This window comes from Haplochromis burtoni, unplaced genomic scaffold, assembly GCF_018398535.1.
Source record: "Haplochromis burtoni strain Fernald_Lab_line unplaced genomic scaffold, NCSU_Asbu1 Contig_396, whole genome shotgun sequence".
NCBI lineage: Eukaryota > Metazoa > Chordata > Actinopteri > Cichliformes > Cichlidae > Haplochromis > Haplochromis burtoni.
Window position 1 is genome coordinate 223 of NW_024582757.1, and position 17,494 is coordinate 17,716.

General features: G+C 38.6%; 1 protein-coding gene across 2 annotated transcripts; it reads left to right on the forward strand.

Moving 5' to 3' along the window:
* Positions 1-488: 488 nt before the first annotated feature.
* Positions 489-16,624, forward strand: exoc3l4 (exocyst complex component 3-like 4; the record flags this gene model as incomplete). 2 transcript variants are annotated; one of them, XM_014340689.1, is given in 10 exon segments in its annotated part: positions 489-713; positions 3,244-3,856; positions 6,099-6,216; positions 8,010-8,135; positions 8,366-8,466; positions 9,743-9,835; positions 12,150-12,273; positions 14,964-15,086; positions 15,758-15,910; positions 16,503-16,624. In XM_014340689.1, coding segments are annotated over 10 exon segments (1,798 nt in total), but the record flags the coding sequence as incomplete, so codon positions are not given.
* Between the last annotated feature and the right edge of the window lie 870 nt (positions 16,625-17,494).

Below are 17,494 nucleotides of genomic sequence, written 5' to 3' on the forward strand. Positions count from 1 at the left end.
AACAAGGAATAAAACAGAAAAGTACAAACAAAGAATACTTGATTGAAGGACAGCTATGCCAAGTAGAATACCAGATATACAAGTTTTCCTCAATGGAAAACACCAACTTGATGTCATGTGAGGTGAGTGAAGCAATAGTTATCTTTAGAATTTATCTGTTGCTCAAAGTTCCCCTGGGTTTTCACCCAGACCCTTCTAAGTTGAACTGGTAAGCGCCTTATACTTTAGACATGTAAATATGAGTCTTTACTGTAAGGTGTAAACACACTGCTCTGTTTCCCAAAAATGAGTCTTATAGTCCATACAAAGGTAATAATATATGTCTATGTGAAAGAGCAAATCAAAGTGCCTAAAATCTGCACATTTACAAATTGCCATTATAGTGGAGCACATAAACTTACGGCTTTTTGCTGCTGAGTTTAAAACTATGCCTGTAGAAAAGGGAGGATAACAAAACACCCTGAAATCATCAAACTTTTCTTTTTTAGATCCTGGTACTTCCAAATTCACTAATTCTTTTATGAAAAGAGGAGCATCCATTCGTCGGAGTCTGAAAATGGTTACTAAGAAGGATACTGATAAAGTCTCCACTAAGTCCATCTCTGAGGCCTCAGTGGAGGAAGACATGGAGGAGAAAGAGGAGGAGGAGGTTCTTAGAGAAGAGATCGAAGATTGCTACGTACTGCCAAGTATCCCCCTCACACCACTGTCAGGTACAGTCTCCACTACATGTTCACGTTGGTTTAAATTGACTGTGACTTCATATAGCACATTTTTAACTGTAACAATTTTTCCACCTACAAGTGAAAAGGCAGAATAGCACCGTGTCTCGAATGTCCCCTAACATGTTTTCTGTGTATACATGCCACGCTGTAGTCTGGATCTGTCTCTTTACTGTTTGTTTTCGCAACAGACAAAGCCAATGATAAGAGCTTCCTTTGTCATGTAAATAACAGAGGGTCAGTTTATCTGTAGACACAGTTTCAAATCCAGTCTCATAAATGGGACACTGGTTTAGCTGTTAAAAAACAGTGATGGTGGCATCTTCTACTCTTAAGAATAAGTTGATGGATTTAAGAGAATTAAAATCTCTTTCTTATTTAGGGACTCTATGAAAATGATTGACAAGCTCGTTAACTATTATAATGCTGTAACACCAGCAACATCAACTTCCTTGCTTCCCTGAAAACCAGGATGGTCTCTTTTACCTGCCCTGCCCCATGGTTCACTATGAAATGCTGTTCCCTACCACCAGCCATCGACTTGAAAGGCTCGACAAAAGATCTGGTCCTACTGTCCACCTAGAGGCTAATAAAGATCATGTAAGGTCTTATAATATAAAGAAAAAGTTAACTTTCTCTATCAGCACCTTCAAGATTTATCCAGGCCTTTATGACTTTAATAACCTCCTGCAGTTTAACTATCTGGTATGTGTTATCTGATTTCATGGATAGATACAGTTAGGTATCATCTGCATAGGAGTGAAAATGATATTCTAACAATACTGCCTGGGAATGATGTATAACAGATTGAGTCCCAGCACAGAACCCTGCGGAACTCCATAATTAGCCTTTGTGAAGAAGACTGCATAAACAAACTGGAGTCTATTAGACATGATTCAGTCGACTGCAGTGCAGTATCTTTAATACCTATGGCATGCTGTAGTAAAATGTTATGGTCGAGAGTATTGAACCCTTCACTGAGGTCTAGCAGGACAAATACAGAGATGTGTCTGCTGCCAGAAACCAAAATGATGAACCTTGTCCTGCGTGTCACTTGAAGATTCAGCTTTTTAGATCCAATTAAAAAATAAAACCACTCACAAAAGATTGTCTGGAGAAAGCAGAATGTGTTGAAACAAAGTCTATCAGGCTTCTACAACAAGAGCAGAGTCATATAAAAATCAAAACAGAGCAGCGAAATAACACAAATTAAAGCAACATAAGGGCGAAGAGCCTTAAGCACATCCACAAAAGGCAAGGTGATAGGGTAACAGAGAGATAGAGACGTAATTTAAAGAAACAAAGAGAAAAGAAGTAACAGAAAGAGAGAAAAATAAAGCAAGGGGCACAAGAGACAAAGAAAAAAAGAGAAATATAAAAGAGAGTGGCAAAATGAAGAGAAAGGGACATGGACCCCCTATTGATCCTCTACTTAATCACACAAGCCAAGGTGTGAAAGTAGAGGATCAATAGGGGTCCATGTCCCTCTTTGGGGACACTCCCATAGGGCTTAAATCTGGGACTCTCCACCATTTGACCCTTAAACTGAAGAAGCTTCTCAGATGAGAGGTGGAACGTCTTCAAGCAACTTAAAAAAGTCCCGACGCTTTTCTTTCCAAGCTCCTTAGACTACGATGACCTGGATGACTGAGAACCTTCACAGACATTTCTTTATAATTTCTCAGTAACCTTAAAACCCATTAATCTCATGAAGAACCTTCAAAGTCATAATTTTTCACATCAAACGTGTAGAATCAATGATTACCTCCAAAGCACAGCATAGCTATGGTAATGGCATATTTAGTTAGTAAACATAGCTTACTACAGATAGCATAACTGACTACTACCTAAAAATGACTTCAGTATATAAACAAAACACTTAATATATTAATTATCTAAATATATAATAAAATGATTACTTATTCTAAAACACATTGCCTCCAATTTAAGAAAAAAGACTTTAGACATTTAAAATTAATTCAGATATTTCAACATTATTTAATTTCATTGGTATGCAAGTGTGCCAGGATACTGTACCAGCAGCTGAAATTGCAATTTGCAACAGCCTTCTTTGCTAGCCTATAGCAGGAGACCAATTCCAACTCACCATCTCCACAAAAGCTGCAGGTAGGTTTCATTACAGGGTAAAATTAAAGATCTTTGATGTTACTGAACTTTTACTTTATTAACTTTTGCTGTTTAACTATGATATCCAGTAAAAATGAGCAGTAATCCTATTTTACAAGGATTATACCGTAAATCTAAAATTAAATTCTTTGACATCAAGCAGCATCAAGCCAGTGTAACGATGTGACACCTGATGTGATGAATTGTTCTGGATTTGCTGTTTCTGAATGAGCTGCAATAAGTCTACTGAAGTTTGGCTTTTTTTGCTGCGTTTATGTTGACTGGAGCAGCACTACACTCTGATTTCTACCATTGTGGTTTCATAATGAGACATAACTGATTACAGGAGCTCTGTTAAGCCCTTGGTGATACGATTACTTCTGCTTGCTCACAGTGATGGAGATCAACAAACTGATAGAGACGGGGGAGCTGGAGGAGGCTCACCTGAACCTGCTCGCCCTGCGGCAGGAGTTTCAGCAGCAGCCAGAGTCGTGCTCCGATGGCTCAGCTATGGAGCTGGCCACGAGGGAAAAAGACCTCAACCTCCTCTATGGAACAATGAGGAAAAAGGTCAGCGACATAGTGTGCGACCCTCTCTCCGACAAAAACAAGAAGCTGCTGCTCCAAATGGCCCGCGTCATCCAGGAGGAAGAGAAGAGATTAAGAGAACCAGGAGGCCTGAAAGACAGCTGGATGGAGGCTTGGAGGGAATCGGTTAGTGCGGGTGTGCAGGTGAAGGTGCAGAGCGTTCACTTAGACAGAGTAGAGCAGAACTCCGCCTGGTTAGCTGTTCACTTGGGTCTGTTGGGTAAAGTCATTGTGGAGGACTTGGAGAATGTGAAGCAGGAACTGCGGTGGTCCTACCCACCCAGTTTTAAAGTCTTCAGCACTTATGTGAGAGGTTATAACAGAGTCGTTGCACAGCACCTGAAGAAGCTGGAGCAGCAGGTGACGGAGCTGAAGGATTTCTATGGTCTGCTGGACTGGATCATCAACAAGTACAAGAGGTGAGTGGGTAGATTGTTCAAATAGGGCTGTTGTATGTTGTGCATTATATTTCACTTTTTAGAATGATGTTAAACAGTATTTACTATTTATTGTGGTGTGATCACAAAAACTGGCATGCAGTTACTTATTGTAATGTAGTTTTGTAATGTAATTTCTAACTCTGACGCTGTACAGCTTCAAAAGCGTTCAGTCGTCTTTGTCCAACATGACATTTGTCATTAGCCTTGCAAACATAGTTTGTTGAAAGCAGCTACAAAATTGAAATTAACCCTATAAACAATCGTTATGCATCATTTTAGCCAGTCACACATTGCACTGTTGACAGACCGTACTCTGCCAAGAAGATTTTATTTTGGTAGCATTTGTCTGTCATTCTTACTGTACTTACTTACTTACTGCGATCATGTTAACGATCCATTAAAATTTGGCATACATCCACTTTCAAAGTCAAGTTAATGATTTATTGGTGGAAAATTGACAAAGAGCCTTAAAATTTAAAAACTATGATCTCACATGTATATGTATTGTCAACATATAGAAAATAATGTATAAAGATTTTAAATATCATGTCACATTTGACCTCTGACCTCTCCTTTAAGGCCAATTGATAGGCCAAAGTGATAATAATGCTATATAGATTTATTTAAAACTATGTTTTCTTTTTATTATTAAATTTAAAAAAAAACTTAAAGTCATTGTTTCAATAAAGCTCTAGATCTGTTGTCGAAAAAGGACAAGCAGCAAAAGTGGTCAGATGATGGGCACATTTCCTGTCATGGTTCTCTGTGTGGCAGGCAGTGATTGGACCCAAACGCAGGACTCTCAGATGGTATATTTAACTTAAAGGCAGCAGCATTTATTTGCAAAACAAACTGAAAAACACAATGCACGAGCACTACAAATAAAATTAAAACTCAAACTAGGATGACTGACCTAAACTGAGAGTTCATGGCACGGCATGACATAACCTGACTTGACTAAGAACTGTAAATAGAACTGAAACCAGCAGCCTAGAAATGATAACTAATGAATTCAAAAGACTATATAATAATTCAAAATACAAAACACTGGGGCATCGACCCAGGACCGTGACATATCCAGTAAGTGCACAACCCATCCTACCACAAATTAAAAGAGCTTTTTTTAAAAATATGTTACATATTAAAATGCTTTTTTATTTGATGATTGCAGCCAGTAAAAAAAAAATCACCAGCATTGTGTTTCCTCAGGTTTGAAACCTAGAAAACTGTGAAAAACTTGTGGTGTTGCATCTGAAAGCTGTGGGTGTTTGTTGGGCAGTGAAGGTCAGAAAAGCTCAGCTCTACAAGTCTTCATATTTCAGTAACTCTGCCTCTGCTGCTGTGATTTAGGCTATTCTTTATAGTTTTTTATGAATCTCCCATCATTACGTTAGTATGGTGAAGAGAATAAGTGAATTCAGGTGTTTTTTAGAATATACACAGAATACAGAACATGTATTTTGTGATTTAAATTGAATTCAGATAGCCTTTGTAATGATTGCATACAGCAAACAGAGACAGATGATATGCAATAAACTCCTCAGTCGGATTCTTTGAAGGCGTGATGTGTTATGCAAACATTATAAAAGGGAAAAGTGTGTCTGCATGTCCTCCTGCAGCTTTTTTATCATCTCAGATTTACAGGGGGAAGGCACCTAAAACCACATCTTCACTGTCCACATAAAAATGTGTTCACATATGGTGCAGACAGCCGTTTTAATAATACCCAACACAAAAGCAGGACTGCAGCTCCACAGTGAGCGTGAGTGAGGTAGGCAGTGCTGACATTATTTGTCGAATCAGGGCATGGGAAACATAAAAAAAACCTGTGCTCAGAACAACATTTGGGAGACCAAAAATAAACAGCTGATCTGATAAAAAGAAGCACAACACTCTCGAGGCCAAAATGGGAAAAATAAAATCAGGTCACGACCACATTTTTCACAGATTATGTAAAATAGGATCCTCTTCATAAAGCATAGCACAGACCATAATGTAACATGGTTTTCATAAAGCAAATACACTCATTCAATATTGCATTACAGTGTGCAAAGGATGTATTTAATATGAATATGTATGTATTTAATTGGATTTTATTTTAGAATTTTTTAAACATTTTAATTTCAGTTTCCTTCATACAACATCACAGGTAGGAAAATGTATTTTGGCCGATCATAGTACCACAAAATGTTGTGAACTGCATCTTGTTTCACTCCAACAGTGAGAGGATCATGGGAAGTCTGTCTCTGCAGCCAGACATCCAAGATGAAAGCACTGATCTGCAGCTTGAGGAGAACTTCCTGAAACAAGTGAAAGAGAAGTACTGCAGGAGAATGCAGGTGAGGTGCTCACACTGAGCTCACAACATACAGACTTTTAAATGTGTTTCTTGTTGGAATTTCTTCCATAGATGAAATTTTAGTCTTTCATATTGTTATTCTTTGTGTAATTATGAGAATGAGTTGAATCAAAAGACCATTGAGATATTATGAAGCACACACTTCATTACTATATGTCTTTATTATGCCTCACTTTAAGAATAATGTCACGTTAAAAGATCTGCTAACTGGTTTCGTGACTTTCATGACCTAAACTGAGCTGACTTGACATGAATCAATTGTGTATAATTGATTCGTTGGTTTGTGGATTACCATTTGTGTTTGCTTTAGCTGTCTTGGCTTTTATGACCTGGGTAGAACTTCTGAAGGGTTAGGGTGGATGTGTGGATAGATGGATGGATTGGTGGATGAATGGAAACCATGGAAAGAGAGGTTAGGCTGAAAACGAATGCTAGCTAGCTGGGTTAGCATAGTGAGCCCGTACACACAGACTCAGATACCAAATTATCAATTACGTAGATATAGATACCTAATTAGTGCTAGCATATACATTCAGCAAGATAGTACACTGAAAAAAACCCACATAAAATCCATCACACTCACAAACCAGTGTGTGATGTCACAGTAGCTAAGTGGCCATCAAGTGGTTATTTATAGAAATGCAGTTTTTGCTAAATGGCTTGCACATGTGAAGGAACACAAGGTGTCTGTCGCTAGGTATTTTCTGCTGTTGTTTTCTTCTAAAATTGAATAATTTGGGGGAATATGCATTAAAAGTCTAAATATTTAAAGAGAGATTGTTTTGAAGAAATGTAACAGAGTACTATCAATCTGTCTACATGCCAGATAGCCTCTCAGTAATGGTGGGATAAGTTGCAGTAAACCTCCAACATTCAATCAGATTAGAAGTTTAGTGATTAACTTGGTTACATGATGTCAGTGACTACAGGCCAGAGGTTTGTTTGGTTTTATTGCTTTCACATTCATGCCATAAAACACATTTACAGTTTGAGCACATTGATGTTGAACCAGCTACAATCTTGCCTTCAGAATAACATCAGGTCAGGTGACTGTTAATGTGACAGAGGTCACTAACACTCATGGTAACAACCTCCCAGAGAATAAAGACCTCAGTCTGCAGCTCTGTTTCAGGAGTATTGGAGAAAGCATATCCTCTGATAATTAACCCATCTACACAGTGAAGATGTCAATCATCTGTGATGTAGTTGCAAGTTTTTAGTTCACAGTCTGATGCACAGTACTGTTAAACTTCCAGTTAAAGACACATAAAACAATAAAACGTTGGTAGGAATCAAGCAGTTTCTTCAACAGATTGTTTAAAATCATTAACCAAGTTGCCTCGATCACAACTTAGTCACATAACCAAAACATGAGTATACAACATAGTACAACAAAAGCCTTTGATTTATTTTCTCGAAGTGCGTCAAACCCATTGACATGGTAATAAAACAAGATCACAGATAACTGAGCACATTATCAGTGTAAGGTTTTCTTACCATTTTCTTGATTGATTTTTATGTTACTGAAAAAACATATTCCTTGCTTATTGTATTTAACAGTTTTTTTTTACTAGTGAAAAACACAAAGATATTCACTGTACTTGCATATAAGAAACGAAAATACTCAAAGCATCAGTTTTGATGCAGCAAATGTTTGACTAATGGTTTCATTTCTGATATAGTTCTCAGAAGAGATGTTGCCACGGGTTGCTGAAACAGCTGTTTTGCTTGCACTTTAATGCTGACTTCCGCTCTGCTTGGCTCTTCCTGCAGGAGGAACTGAGAATGATACAGGGCAGAGTCATTGAACTTGAAAATGAAGAGGTGTGGAAGGATGGCAAGGCTCCAAAAAAGGAGGACAACTTCCCCATTTCTTCATTTCCCATTGACATCCTAACGGTACTTATTGAAATATCACATAATGCACATAATGGGTACATGCTAAACACATCAAACCCATCAGATACAGATAAAATCTCACATTTATTTATTTAAATTAGTGAAGATTACTTTGCCAACAGATTTTATTTTGTAATCCTCCAGGCTGCAATGTAGTGTTTTCACCATAGGGTGGCAGCACATAACTTCTGTTTCCTTACACTGCGTACCAGCTGTTTTTTCCTCAACAGAGCGTGAAATCGTTTGTTTTAAACTCCATCAAACTTGATGCTCAGCTGGAAAAGAAAGTGGTTTCTTCCTGCCTCGAGGAGTTGAAACAGTTCCCAAATGGGTATGGCAACACAGAGACAACACATCTATCTATCCATCTGTCATAGACATTTAACAGGCCACGTTACCACAGGAATCTCAGTGGAAAAATTTCACTCCACCCTCCTGGAAGCAAGCTGATTTTACTCTTATCTTAGTGGCTTCGAAATAAACTCCAGATTACAATTTCTTATGATGGCGTGTTGTAAACTGAGGATCATTTCTTGTGACTGAGCACAGGCATTAAAGTGAGTCACAAATATATAGATGGTTTTCTGTCTGATTACCATGACATGTAGTGCAGATGTTGTGTAAATCCATGTCTTTGATCAGTGGTGGCATTTTCAATCATTCTGGTAGAGTTTTTCTGGAACTTTGGTCGCTATTCTGACTCTTCTCATTAAAATGAAAAGTACCATGAAAATTCAAAACTCTTCATTTCTTTGGAAGTGAACAAAGTTCCAAATTCAGCAAGGGATCAACCACTTATTTCCCCCACTGTACACATGGCGAGGGTGGGATCAAAGGTATTATGGCCACAACAAGAGAACAGCGAAAACAACTGCATTAAAATAACTTGTGATAAAGAACTGAGATGAGGAAGAGGAAAGCATCCACCTAAAAAAGCAAACAAATGAAAAATCATGACGCTGACCTTTTTGCAGTGATCAGACAGTAATGTTATGTTATGTTGAGCAATACAAGAATATTCCCCTCGATTGGTCAGACAATCCTCTGAGGATCATGTGTTTGTCCCCATCCCACACAGTGTGTATAAGCAATCTCCCTCCTCCATCTTCCCCTGCAGACATTCTACCCAAAATATAGCAGAAAAGAAACAAAACATAATCAAAATAAAGGATTATACACCAGAATTAATCAGTGAAAAGGAAATAACAAGACTCCCACACAAAACACAAGCGCTGTCATGCTGAAACAGAAAAGACCTTTTATTTACTTGGAGCTGCGAAGCTGATGGAAAACTTTCTGCATCGTGCAGCTATGACTTTTCAGCCTTTCTGCAAATCCCCCTAGTGTATTTATGATTAATAAATAACCTTTCTTTACACTTTTGCACATTTTAACAACACTTCTTATGCATTCATTATTTTAAACATCACTTTTTCCTGTTATCTTTCCATCCCCCTTGGAGGGTGTCTGTTTCCTATAAAGTCTATAACTTTGCTTTACAACAAAATGTCACAAAATGTTATTATTTTTAAACCCCTGTTATTTATCTGGCTTGTTTAACTCTGTCCGCCTCATCTTTTGACTGAAGCTTCTTCTTTCCTCTGCAGGTTTGAAAAAGCGTTCAGCCAGCATTGCACCTCTCACCAGCCTTTGTGGACAGAGTATCGCATTACATACATTAACAGCTTTACTTCTTTAAAGTAAGTCACGTGACTTCCTGAAAACATCCACGAATGCCCTGCCAGAGTTAGCATGTCGTGACACGGTTATCTAGTGGGTTCACGCCACATTTTTTCCCCCCAATAAATCTGTCAGCACATTCATCTCGTGTGAATTTAGAGACAGGATGGATTTATGAGCAATTTTAATTAAAAAAAATACACCAGAGTGCTATTTAGTCCCGATTTTTTGATTAAAAAAAAAAAGCATGCAAAATCAAAGAGAATGAAAGGTATATTACCTAAAGTCAGAAAAAGCATTACAATTTATCTCAAGAAAACCAAAAGTGTGACGAACGTGACTGCCAGTAGGTTCTGAATATGTATTACCCATCCTCTGAAAACAATATGTGTATTGTTCATTGTAACAAAGCAGTTTAATGTTTATAACAGAGAATCTATTCTGTCATTCTCTTTATTCAAGTTTTTGAAATGAATCAAAAAAATCGAATGTGCAGACTTGAGCGGAAGTTCATGGTTGTCTTTTGCTTGGATGAGTCATCTCGCAGATATTCACCTCTGACATATGTCTGCCGGGACAGTAATTCTGTTGTGTGCCACGACTGCTAAGTCTCACAAGTGTGGGAGTTCTTTGGATGGGACAGCAGAGGCTTTTATATGCCAGAGCAAAAAGAGATCCACTCAGACATAAATACAAGCCTTAGAGAGCACGTGATTTCAGAGAAGCAGGGCTCTGAATGTGAAACGCTGCTGTGGTATAATCGGGAGAAAGAGAAAGTACTGCGGGCACACCAGCTGCTTCTGTCACTCGCTGTGCTGGTTAGCTCAGTTTCTGCAGGGATATTTAATCAAGGTTCTAACACTTTATATTTATAGCTGCAGGCGTAGCTGCAGGTTAAACCTAGAGCCTATCCTAGCTTCCATAGGGCACGATGTGGGGTATACCCTGGACAGATTGGCTATCTGTTCAGGGCGTATTTTCATGCTTAGTTCAAGTTTTTGCTATCATTTTGGTTAGCTGGGCTTTGCTTGATTTAATTACTGCTATCTCTTTTGTTACTGGTCCTGCTGTGTTCATGTTTCTCCTGTCACCGCCTGTTTCTTTCCATATATGTACATGGAAGGACTGGGAAGGGAAATAGATGTAGTGCTAAAGTCTGTCTGGGAAATCTCATCAGACCTTTTGTTATGTTTAAACTAGAAAAGCCCTTCAGTATTCCTGTTTGAAAGCTTGATTCAGTACACACACTTTTCCTGCCTGTAGTGCCAGGGAAAACACAAGGAAGTCTAGAAATATGCAGGGAACTGGAGACACATTAAGGGAAAAGACACACCGTGTCTGCCTTTGATAAAGTTAATTAAAACAACAAACAAAAAATAATAATTCAGCTCCACTGTATTGAGTTTTCTGCAGGAAGTTTAGGAGACGGCTTAATCAAAATGCCTAAACAGGCTAAAACAACAGTGAATAGCAGCGATAAAAAGACCTGATAGGACCACATTCAACATGTTACTGAAATAAAAGCAAACGTCATATTGGCAGAGGTGTCCTCATTCTGCAGAGAATTCAGTCTGAGAATTCAGATCCTGGTGATATATAGAGTCTGTAAAAAGAGGAGGTTAGGATGAATGGCAAAAACCGCCCTAAAAAACACAGACGATAGAACCAAAGCCTGATCACACAATGGCTCCCTGGGCTTTCACATCATTATCATCATTGTAACCATGATTGTCGTCACCGTGCTGATGCCTTAGATCCATCAGATGAGTTTAAATCTCACTGAGGTCGAAATCGAGGTCATAGTTTTCTGGAAATCTTGTAAATCCAAAGAATGACGTCACCTGGGATGTTCACACTTACAGGTACATCTGTTAGGAAGCTGAGGGGGTAGCAACTCTGTAGATAACCCTCTCAGGACACGCCAACTCTTGCAGAGTATTAAACAGGGAATGGGAAAAATAAAAAACAAAATATAAATAAAGATACACCAACCCTACCCTGTAAAAAACATGCGAGTTATTTAAATGAATTGAGATGTGAAGTGCGAAGAGAAATATATCTCACAGTTTGCCCCAAAGTGCTTCATTAAAAAACAAAAAGTGTGGAAAAATCGATTAAAAAACTGTAATTTTGAAAACACGTGTAACTTGTAGGTAGTATAAGACAGAAATAAACATGCAACATACTCAAGTAATTACTTAAAATTAATGTAAGCAAATGAGATGTGCTTCACCAGACTCACCAGTGCAGTTCTGATTGAAAATGTGGCAATATTGTCACCATCCAGCCTCATGATGATCAAGTTTTTTTATTTGTTGTTGTTTTCTCCTGCAGGAAACACATGGAGGAGTACAAAGAAACCTGTAAAGATGGGGTGAACGGCTTTCAAAAAGCGGTAGATAGTTTGATTGACAAGCTTGTGCGAGACCTGGAGGATCAGTTTAAAGAAGATGTCAAGGTACGGCAATCTAGTGAATCATATGTTGTACAGGATATAAAACTGAGGAAAAGGAACCTTCCCATTTAACTTTTTTTTGTTATTTCCTTCCTCTTTGGAGCTACAGTAAAACAGGCCACCCAAACACATGAGATATCAACAAAAAGCCCAGAATCTCCTCTATTAAGTACATCAGGACTTAGTAGAATAGCTCACATAAGAAAAAAAATAACAGATGTCCATTACAGAGGACTGGTTCTCAAGAGGATATTAAGTGAAATCCCTGTTCTGGTCCTCACTGATTCATTTCTTCACAGGGACAAACATTATCTTTTGTGGTTTCTAAAAGAGGAATTAAAAAGGAGATCCTCCTTTCTTGCAGTAATAGTCAAAAGCACTTAGGGAAAATTCACAGAGGAAGAAAAAAAAGGGCCAAACAGAGCAGCAGACAACACGCCAAGTTACACCAATATTTGGACAAAAGGATGAAGATGGTAACTTATCAGCTAGTTCACACTTTGCTAAATGCTAGTTATTTAGCAAAGTGTATCTGTGGCTGCAAGAAGGAGGAAAACCGGTAACTAAATGGTGCAGACAGCGCCACCTGGGGAGGGAGTTACACCCCAGGAGAGATTACAGTAACCAGTGCAAACGTTGTGGGCACACAGGCTCATTACTAACGAGCAGAGGCGTGGCAAATCAATTTCATAGAACAAAGTTTAGACAAAACTACAAATATACACCTGCAGAAAAGAAAACAGCAACTTAAGCAGCAGGGCTGGCAATACCGAACCATTAATTAAGACACTTTATTAACAAACATTAGTTAAAAGAACAAGGTTCAATACCAGCCAACACGACAGCAACAAAGCAACAACAAGGCTACAGGAAGACAGCAGCAGTGTGTAGGCCTGGAACAACAGAAAGAACCACCCTTTAACAGTTACACAGCTTAAACAATTGCCAGGGGAAATGAATCCAATCTATAATACTTAAAGACAGCCTGTGAATAACAGGAATGAGTGCACATTGCCAGGGACCAGGAGGAGGCCACAGCTGCTTCTTATAACCGGCCTCTGATTAACCCCTAAGAGAGGGGTGAATGTTCATGCTGCGTTTGCTGACACCATGCATGAACCAAACATCTCCTACCAAATCTAACCAACCGCATACTTATTATTCACAACTATACTAGATGCTATGAGTGTTTAGACCAAAAATGTTTGGTATTGTGGAAAGTTTTAGTATATTCAAAGACACAAACTCATGCAGAATGACCCCCTAAGTAAGCGTAAGAGTACTTTCCTAAAATCTTTCTCCAGATGTTATGTCTTTAAAGTGGGAGGTAAATGCAGTGACTTTCTTGAAACATTCAAAGATACAAGGAAGTACGATATAAGCTAAATCCAGATGTTTGACTTACATGCTGTTCAGTTCTACAGTTGTACCATTCTAATCAGCTTGGAAGTCAATATCTGGTATGATTGCTGTTATTTTCAACACAGCCTGAACTCTCACTCTCACTGTTAGCCTTTAAAAAGTCTTCAGGAATAGTTTTACAGACTTCTTGAACAATACTTAAATGCTCTTTAAGATGTTGACTTATCTTTGGTATTTTTTAACTAAAACTAAAGTGCAGACAGTTGCCTTTTTGTGTTCCTTTCTAAGTTGTTTGTTACGTGTAGCCAAACCATGGTTCATTCCTTGAGTTAGGTTTCTTTTTTATGCTTGAATGATTCATAGGTCAGTGTTAAGAGGCTCGAGGACTGGACTGAAAATGAGGGAAAACACAGATAATGGCCAAAGAAAAAGACTTTCTGAAAGCGTGAAGAAATGATACTTAATACTAGTCTGGCTCCTTCAAAACAAAATTTTGGACTTTTGCACATTACTTTGTCTGTGAAGGTTCTCAGTCATCCAGGTCATCGTAGTCTAAGGAGCTTGGAAAGAAAAGCGTCTGGGCTTCCTTAAGTTGCTTGAAGACGTTTCACCTCTCATCCGAGAAGCTTCTTCAGTTCTAGGGTCAAATGGTGGAGAGTCCCAGATGGTCGCTCACAGTGGACATAAATGGCCTCTTTTACTCGTCTTTCAAACCATCTGTCCTCTTTTTCCAAAATATGAACATTGGCATCCTTGAAAGAGTGGCTTTTGTCCTTTGAGGATTCCACCTGCCCTCAGAAAATCACATGGTATGCTGGGGTTAGGTTTCACAATGAGCTCCCCCGAAACCTTGGCTGATTGTGACCTACACATGAGCCACACCTTGGCTCATGTTATTAGTTAGTGGATCATTACGGGGTCCATCATCCTCTTGGGGGGATACTCCCACAGGGCTTAAATCTGGGACTCTCCACCATTTGACCCTAGAACAGAAGAAGCTTCTCAGATGAGAGGTGAAACGTCTTCAAGCAACTTAAAGAAGTCCAGACGCTTTTCTTTCCAAGCTCCTTAGATTGCACATTATTTTAGATTTTGCGATGATGATAAATACGCATATAAGTAGGCTTTGAGAGGAGGTAGTTCCATTAACTGCTTCTCATTCAATATATTCCTTTTAATATGAGGTTTGAGGTTTGTTTGTTTTTTTACTTTTAGCCTATTTAGTAGAATAATCAGGTGTTAACTTCAAATGTGACTTTTTATAATCTGTCGTGAGTAAACCCTCAAAGGCATTGTGTGATTAATGGCTGGGTTATTTGTTGTTTTTCCAGTCTTACTTAAGGAGAATGATGACAAGGAAATGGCTCACCAACGATGAAGACTTTGATCAACTCTACAGCCGGACAAAGCTGCTTTCCCAGCACTGCAGTCTCATGATGCCACCACAAGCCAAGGTGAGTAGGAGGAGATGGCCTGGAAAAAAGTCAACAGGGGCAGTCCAGAGTTGACCAACTACTTTATAAAACTTAACAGCCAAATGTTTTTACTTACAGTACAGGAAAGGCCCGCTGCTTGGAATAAAGACAGGTTGCCTGCCAAAGTAAAGTCCCTTGCTAAGGCTAAGGATTTTCTGGCATTTGTCCCAGTCTGATTAGACAGTTACCATGAAGGGAATTACCTTCAACAGAAGTTTTTATGGTAATTATGGTTTTATTTGTAGGATATTAAGTGATTTAAATAGGAACAAAAGATGCAGAATATCATCTAATATCTATTGCACTTAGACGTTTTTTTAATGCTTACTATGAAATCGGGAAGTCCTGTTTATTTTAGATCGATTGTCTCGGAAGTTCCAGTTAATACATTTTGCTGTCCCATTGTTTTTCTCCGGATGCTGCAAGAGCAGAAAAAAAAAACTGTGAGTGTCATGAATCCTAACAGGAAAGAATGAATAGGTAGATTAAAAGGTGTCAGTTCAGATGAATTGAACCCTGGTGGTCACGATGCATTATCACCTCCAAACTAACATTTCCCGTTTTTTGCGTCCATCCTGTTATGCCGCCACCTAACTCCCTCTTTCTGTGTGTGTGTATGTGTGTTTGTGACTCTGTTACCCTGGAGACAGGCGTTTGCAAGCAAACTGCACTACCATGTGGTGATAGAATACATCGGTCAGCTGATGAAGAGTAACTACTCGTGCAAAAATCGGAAACACGAGAAGGCCGCGACCAAGATCCGTCATCAGTGGAATAAACTCAGTGAGCTATTTGAGGACATGGTAATTAAGTCATCACTTCCCTATCAACACTAAAAGCAAATAAAAAGTAAAATACAAATTAATTGCTGTAGGTATTTGTAAGTACATGTCATGATTCAGTAAACCTTCAAACTACTTTGAATTTTAAACAGGTTTAATGAACAGGTGGAACGTTTCTAATTATTTTTAGCCAAGTAATCTAAACACTTTTAACCTCCTAAGACCTGAACTCTTTCATGGCATGCATTTGTAATTTCTCTTTGCTATTTGGGACCTGATGAATGTAAAAACAAAGAATGATGTCTAAATGGTCCTTTATTTTCATTTCACATAATATGCATCCTCTTTTGCTTTAAAATGCAAAATACCGGCCTGATCTTTGGTCCACAGATCCTTCGTTCATGTTAAAAGCAGTATAAGTGTATGTATAAGTGGCGTATTTGCCTTTGATGGCTGGTCACATTCCTCTCAATGAGCAGCATAACAGGAAATCCTCTGCTGTGCAGCCCCTTTATTTGTGTAGTCATGTGTTTTATTCAAAATTCAAAGGATATTCAAGGTCAGCAGCAACTCCATCAGTTTTTAATGTTTTGATATTTTTTGTCTTTTACAGAAGTCGAATAATGAGTGGCTCTACCATGTAGGAGACGACTTGAGCAACATCATTGGACAGAAAAACACATCAGACATCAAGAACCATCTGCAGCCTGTAATAGAGAATTACCCAGACTTCAGGTAAGCATTTCTGCCAAATGCAACATGACGATTCACTAAAAATAAACCAGGAAAAATCCCGTTCTACCCTCTCTTAGTCTTTAGGATGCAGGCAGATTAGGGTTTTCCCATAATCCACTAGGTGACAGATAAGGAACGCTTAGGCTGGACTGGTTTCTAGCCTTTTACAGATTTGGTGTGTACAATTTAGGCCAGGTTTCTACAAAATAACCCTGTTTTATGCCAACAGTTATATCTGAATATAGAGAGCAGTGTTTTCTGCTCTGACATTTACCAAAATTTGGCTCCAGTGCTTGTTGCAGTTGAGCATTATTAAAATTTTCCTTTACTGAGCTTTGTTAATATTGTACAAATCAACAGAAACAAAAGGACATCGCTGTTTGTCTTGGATTAATATTTAGCTGTTAGAGAGGCGTTAAAGTAGGATTTGGTGGAAGAGGAAATCCTAAAATTGGGTGCTTTGCAAGGGCAAAAGAATTGCTCAGTAATAAGTTACATAATAGCTTATTTTGTGAGTGCCGGTACATTTTTCTTTGTGTACAGGCTGTGATCAGCTGACCTGTGCTGCTTCTTTGATGGTGGTGGCAACCCCCAATCCTACTCAAGTAAATAAAAGTGAAGTAAAGTGTTTGGAAAAATGTACTTCTAAAAGTACTTTTGTTGCACCATGTTCATTCATTCAAGAGCTGCTGTAGCATGAGTCAAATGGATAAACTGCATGTCAGCACCTCAGCATGCAGTCGAGTTCTATAGTCTTACTAATGACCTACTAATTTCATTCACATGTGTTGCAGCAGGGACACATAGAAAGGTTTCAGGACACTGGCCCTCGAAGACACCTGGGATGTAACCTAACATTGACCACGAACA